This window comes from Planococcus citri, chromosome 1 (genome assembly GCF_950023065.1).
Source record: "Planococcus citri chromosome 1, ihPlaCitr1.1, whole genome shotgun sequence".
NCBI classification, from domain to species: domain Eukaryota; kingdom Metazoa; phylum Arthropoda; class Insecta; order Hemiptera; family Pseudococcidae; genus Planococcus; species Planococcus citri.
Genome location: NC_088677.1, coordinates 42,478,724 through 42,485,443, shown reverse-complemented (window position 1 = coordinate 42,485,443; position 6,720 = coordinate 42,478,724). Strand labels below are relative to the sequence as shown.

The following is a 6,720-nucleotide window of genomic DNA, read 5'->3' as shown; positions in this document are numbered from 1 at the left end:
TATTTTCAACGATGAGCGAAATTTGACTAACAAGAGAGGTGAATGATCACTGGTGCACCTCCCTTGTAAGCAGGATACAGTATTGTATACGTAAGTACAGTAAGTACATATGTATATAATGTATCGAACCGATAATATACGTATTTTCGAGGTTTTTGATTACGAATGTTGTACCGAAAATGGATGTAAAATTTTCTCTGAAAGAAACGTTTTAAATACTGGATTTAAGTAGGTATAACTGCGTTTTTTGCTTGATTGAACGAGTCAGGATAGGAAGTTTCACCATTTCCTCGTATTTTTTGTTGAGAACTTCGAGATAGACAAAATGTTGGGATAGCTCGACGAACCTTCAGATTTAAGCCGGAATCCAAATACTTTCTCTAATATACACGTAGAAGTGTAAAGGGTTCTGCTTGTGTACATTAAACAAAAAACGATACTAATTTATACCCTTTACTTCAAATGAGCGGGGTGGAAGTAAAATAGACCTGAACGGAACTGGAATTTAGACCATTTTTTGTTATAAATTCTTTGTTCGAAATCCAAGAAGAAGGTATACCTACATAAACGTATTTGTATTTAAATATCACCATTTATACGCTATCTCAAACAATTTATGAAACTTGTTACCTCGTATACCTACTCTATAAACGTACCTATACCTATGTATAGGTATGTATGCAGTATGCACGGTATAGGTATGCTTCGTGTTGAACTAATTAAACTTTCATCCGATAAAATTGTATTAAACTTTTCGGCAACTTTTATTATAATATTTGACAGCATTATGCGGTAGAAACGAACAAACGATGAAACGAAGTTTTCTTAGTGAAACGAAATCGCTAAACCTCTACGTTTTCTTCGTCTTCCTCTGGCAAAATGTTTAATGAAATGTTTTTGTTTTGCTTGCTAAGTGTTTCCCTTTTGATATTAACCGTCGGTATACCAGTTGTTATTGCGACTATTTCCGGTTGCGGGTAACCGTTATCGCCGATAAAACTAGTTACTAGATTCGCGCCGTACCCTTCATCGGTATATAAATCGGACTGATTCGTAGTGAAAACGTCGCCGTTCGCTTTATTCGCGCGAACCGCGGACCTTTGTCAAGATATATCGCTGGTACCGTGTGAAACGACTTCTTTTGTAATTAAATCGAATTCGTTATCTTTTTTATCGTTTGGTTTCTTTCGCAGTTTATCGGAAAACGTATATAATTTGTTCATTTTACGTTTGACGCCGTCGTGTATGGTGCAGAAACACATGGACGTGAAACCTAGTCCGATGAAAATGTAAAACGAGAAAAACCAAACTAACAGACTATTATTGGAATTTATATATTGAGCGTTGAGAGATAGAGCGCTACCCAACGGCATGTTATCACTGATGCCGATCGTGCTAATTAGCATAAAACTGAAAAATACGCTATCGACGACCGTCCATCCTATATCGAATTTCAGCAACATGAACGATCCCAGCAGTACGTAAACGAACGTAAATATAAAGCAGACCGTTAGCGGAGCTAAAAAACGAGAATACTCGCTGTGCACTTTCGAGTCTATACTGGACGTTTCGCAGTTTTGACGTTTCTCTTCTGAAACGGTGGCGATTTCTAGACTATTCAGCGACGGAGACTTAACGTAGAACGGTTGCGAATGATGAGACGCCATAGCGGCGGCGATTTGTTGCTGGTATTCGCGCTGCTGACGTTTTCGTTTCATACGACGTTCCTTTTCTTCCATTAACTTTTCGTCGTAGCAGCAGTAACCGCATTTCGAACAGAGACAACAGCATAATGTACGCGAAAATACGTGACGGGCGCACGTTGATAGTAAACTACCCATACTCGATAAATACATGAACATAACCGGTAAACCTACCGAAGCGTATAACATCGTCGTCAGTTTGCCGTTTGATGATCGAGCCAACGTGTTTCCGAAACCTGAAATTCAGAAAAAAAAAGAAAAAAATAATTAACGGTGGTTATCCAATTACCTACATATCTGTACATGTGCAATCAGACACACAGAATGTTGAAATGCGATAATATCGATAGTTTGCTACAGAAAATCTGCAATACGAGTACGTATCTTATGTATTAAGCGCAGGATTGTAGGGTGATTCGAGTTTCATCTTTTTGAATTTCGAGTTGTTCATCTTCTAGAGCTGTTGTTTCAGTTAACTATACCTACTTACTTTAGGGTGGTTCAAAAATGCACGTAATTTTTTTTGGGTAGGATTTATCGGCACGACAGTATAGGGTGTTTTAACGACGAAAATATGTATAGTTGGTTTTCGCGACGAAGTAATTACTTACTATATGCCGGCTAGGTATATAAGTACATACGTAAGTATGAAAATTACAGGACAAAAAAAAAGTTGAACGACAACATAATTTTATTCAGCGACCATAATAAGAATTGAACGACAATATAAAAAAAAAAAAAATCGGCGACGGAAAATAAAAAGTAGCCCGACGGCAGTCAACGACAGATTAAAAAAAATACTCGACACTCTTGTATATCAGTTTCATGACCGTCTCGAGTATTTCGTATCCCAAATACGCAATCGGAGTATTTGTTTAAATTCAGTCAAAAAATCCTAGAGTTCGGAAATTGTCATAATTGAAAAAAAGTTGCGGCACATGAAGCCCCCTTCTCCAAAAAAGGGGTCACACGGGGTCAAAATTATTCTTTGGGGCTCGTATCCCTTACTCATAGGATCTAAGAAATCAAAGTGATGACAAAACGTACTAAAATTACAAAAATACCCATTTTCAAAATTTTGGAGCATTTAACTCCTCTCTTTCTTCCGCTCATTAGTCTGTCGCGAGTCCTTCATATCCTAAATACAATTTGAGTATTTACTTCGTCTTTTCAGTCAAAAAAATTCTCGAATCCGGAGAACTTTCATAATTCAAATACGCTTGGAGCACAATACATATAAACCCACCCCCCCCCCCAACTAGCCACTTAAGGTCAGAATTATTATGCGATGTTCACCCTAAACAGTTTTTCTAATTTTATGATGAAAAAAAGTCGACAAGACTGAAATTCACTCTTAATCAAATCTAAAGGTAGGTATATGTTGTTGATGCGTCCGGGTTGAATTAATGAAGAAACTTTGGCTCTAAAGTGAAGCAAGGGTAGAAGCTCTCAAAAATTCCTAATTCAAGAACTAAATAATAGATATTTTTAGACGTAAAAATACAATTTTTCTGGTTTTAACATTTTAAAAATTTGAAAAATAATTTACAAAAAATTTCAGTTTTGGAATAAAAAAATAAATGCGAGTGCAAAAGCTTTTGAAAATTTATAAATTCAAAAATAAAACGGCATCGTTTTGGACTTGATTAAAATGTCAATGTTTGAATTTTTAAATTGTAAAGACATGAAATTCAAATTCCTACATTATAGAACTTCATACGGGACTTTGCACAACACAAATTGCACCAAGTCGAACACTTAAGCCCGATGAAAAAGTAATATTCACGCTTGGTCCGGACACTTCGAAGATGGTACAAAATTGGCTGTATACCAACCCCGAATTGTACAATTTCGGACTTGGTACACAACATATTGATCATTCACAATGGTTCATTTTGCTCAAAAAATTTATATTTAGTGAAAAAGTAGGTATAAAAATCGCCCTTATTGAAAGAAATTTTTTCCAAAATTTGTTAAAAGTTTAAAAATGAACTTCAGAATCTGACATTTTTATTAAGGGGGCCTTAGGACATGCTCTTTCGATCTAGCTTGATTTCTTTCAAATCAGAGTGTAAGTTCAAACATTTTAAGAATTCAGAAAAAAAGCTGACAACGCTGGTTTAGTCCACATCCCTAAAAATTGTTTTTGTAGGCCTACAAACTGAAAAGTTGCTTTGTACCATTTGTAGATTCGTACTTTTTCAAGCTGTCTACGCTTGAAACTTATGTATGTACCTTGTTCCTGTTTTCCTTAAGTCTTGCAGCCCCCAATCTCTTCTTTAAAATATATAAACTTGGAGAACTGCGATTTGCACCGTTTGTCATCTCGCTCATTATGACCTATACTCACGTAGAAATATTCAGAAAATTGCCAATCCAAAGTGCAAAGCACTCGGCGATTTGACATGGAATAGAATGGCTTATCTTTCTCTTAAACTTGAAACTGTATCAAGTTTATATCTGAGAAATAATTGGCAAGAATCAACGCTGCTCTAATTTGTCAAAAATGAATACCTGCTCATACGTAACATTCGCGTAAAAAGTTGTCAAATTTCAAAACTTAATTATGAGCTTTACCAACCAAAGTTGAAATAGGTAGGTAGGTATCTACTTTTAAGAAATGTCTATCTAGGCTGCTAGTTAACTTGTGCGAGTGAGTACCTACGATGATTATTTTCGTTTACGACGCCACGCGTCTTAAACTAATTACTCATCCTTTAATTGCGACTTTTTTCGGTTTGTTAAAAATCCATCAAGCTTTGTGCGATTAGGTATTCGAATAACTTTTTTATAAAGTCAAAATTATAATTGATTTTATGAACGACGAATCGGTGGCGATAACGCGCGCCTGTTTTATAAGTAACACAATCGCAAAAACAAAGACGTTTGGGTTTGAACTTTATCGAGGGTTATGGTTTAAAAATGGATTTAAATTTAAAATACGATAATAAAAGTTATGTAGAATTGATAGGTACCAAGGTACCAGGTACCTCTACCTATGCACGCGTAATGGAGGAAAGAATTGAATTACGAGTAAGTAAATTGTGCACTAAAACATTAAAGAATTTTATGAATCAGCGCTTCGAGTGGTTTATTAATAAATTTGTTAAATATTTTCAGATTTTTCGCAACAACAAACAGCTTGGTAGATAGAGGTACCTATACTTAGGTACTTTTAACTATAAATTTAAGTAATACGCAGCACTTATTCCACCACAAAGGTAATGAGAATCGTTATACTTAATTATTATGAATAAGCAGAACCACGATATTTGATTTTTACACGCTCAAGTAAGTACTTAATAAGTGTAATACCTTCAAGTGCAATGTATGTATGCACATTGAAACAAAAAGGCGAAGAATTAAAGTATATACACATTAAGAGTAAGACAAGCCAATTCAACGATGTTTATACCATACATACACAGAGCATTTAATACCGTTCATATCACTAAATAAGAGCACGTTATGAGAGTTGATCCTTTTAATTATCAAGACACATTTATTTCAAGCCGAGTTATTTCAGATAACGAATTTCTAAACATAATCTTCAAAACAATGTTTTCCATCTGCTTAAATTGGCTTCAATCGTTCACTCGCATTACAGCGATAAATTATACCGACTCGAAGCGCAACCAACTTATAAACGAGTTACAAGAATTAAAAATATACTTCTATTATGCGAATATTAAATCCCTTTTCAAAATAACTTACATTTTTTTTTCTTTCAAATGTTACGAAGATTAACTAACTAACCAACTACCTACTCAGTCTGCTTAACATATTGTGTACTCACTTACACATGTTCGTGTTTTTCACTTTTGTGAAAAGAAAATTTCAGGGACTTTACACCAAAACATAAAGTACCTTATCTACCTCTAGAAAACATCTTCGCAAAAAAAAAAAGAAAGAAAGAATGAAATAAATAATTTTAAAGTTTTTAAACGGCGGTGTGTTTCCTTGACTGAGTACTGCAATTTGCAAAAATTTGATTCATTTATTTTTTGAAGAAGTTTATTGAAATATTGCAACGAAAGTAGGTTTGTGCACAATGTACGTGTTACCTACTCAACTTACCCACCCATGTATGCTTGTATGTAGCCCGTAGATATACCTATATACAAAGTACACTACACTCTAAGAGGTGAAAATCTTTATTAATAATAATAACATATCATAAGTAATAAATTAGCGTTCAAACCTTTAGTCACCATCACATCACGTAGTACATACCTACTTACCAAGTTTTTGTAAAAATAAATCAAACAGTACCACTGGTTTATTTTTCATGCAAAATTTAAAAAATTTGATGAAAAATCTACCAATGTATGTAGGTAGGTAGGTAGGTAGGTAGGTACCTACACAATAATTAGGTCTATAAGTATTTGCATAAAGTGATAACTGATAAAATATTGCGTCAACACTTTTTTACATACTTTTTTTTCCTTTCGACTCGTAAATAATTATTGATACTTATACCTTTCTTCTTCATTTTCTTTTTGTTTATCGTTGACCAACTTTTTACACATTTAACAGCATTCCCCAACTTTATAGTTCTACAATTCCCCGAGTTTTATTTCAAGGATTTTGTTCAAGGTTATGTTTCGTTTTTCAACACACACACACACACACACACACAAACCTCTTCACTGTAAAAGTAAAATATACTCGTAGGTACTGTATCGACAGATTTTCAATAATTGTCAATATGACTAGATATTTATTATAAAGTTTAAAGAGAAATAGATATTCTATCTTGATTTTTTTTAATTGTCTATGAAAAAATATATTAAAAATTTTTCTTCATAAATGGTGAAAGAAGGATTCAAGCATTTTTCAAAAAATTAATTTTTCGAGGTGGCGCATCAATTATGTTTTGTATGTATTACCTATTTTGTAACTCGGAGTGCGCGACGCTGGCGTTACTCCACCATGTAATCGTGGCGCGGAACTGTGTTCACTCAAAATTCAAATCAAATTTTTTGTATTTAGACAAATTAGTTCTATGCACTTGAAA

At 34.2% G+C, this 6,720-nt stretch overlaps 1 protein-coding gene across 1 annotated transcript in view; it reads right to left on the bottom strand.

Annotated features, from left to right (window-relative positions):
• Nucleotides 1-740: 740 nt before the first annotated feature.
• The window catches only part of LOC135832036 (potassium channel subfamily K member 18-like), a 128,574-nt gene continuing 122,594 nt past the window's right edge, over nt 741-6,720 (bottom strand). Inside the window, exon 4 of the mRNA XM_065345001.1 lies at nt 741-1,939. Within this exon, the coding sequence (XP_065201073.1) occupies nt 1,104-1,939 (836 nt within the window). The 3' untranslated portion in view covers nt 741-1,103. The remainder of the gene's footprint in view (nt 1,940-6,720) is intronic.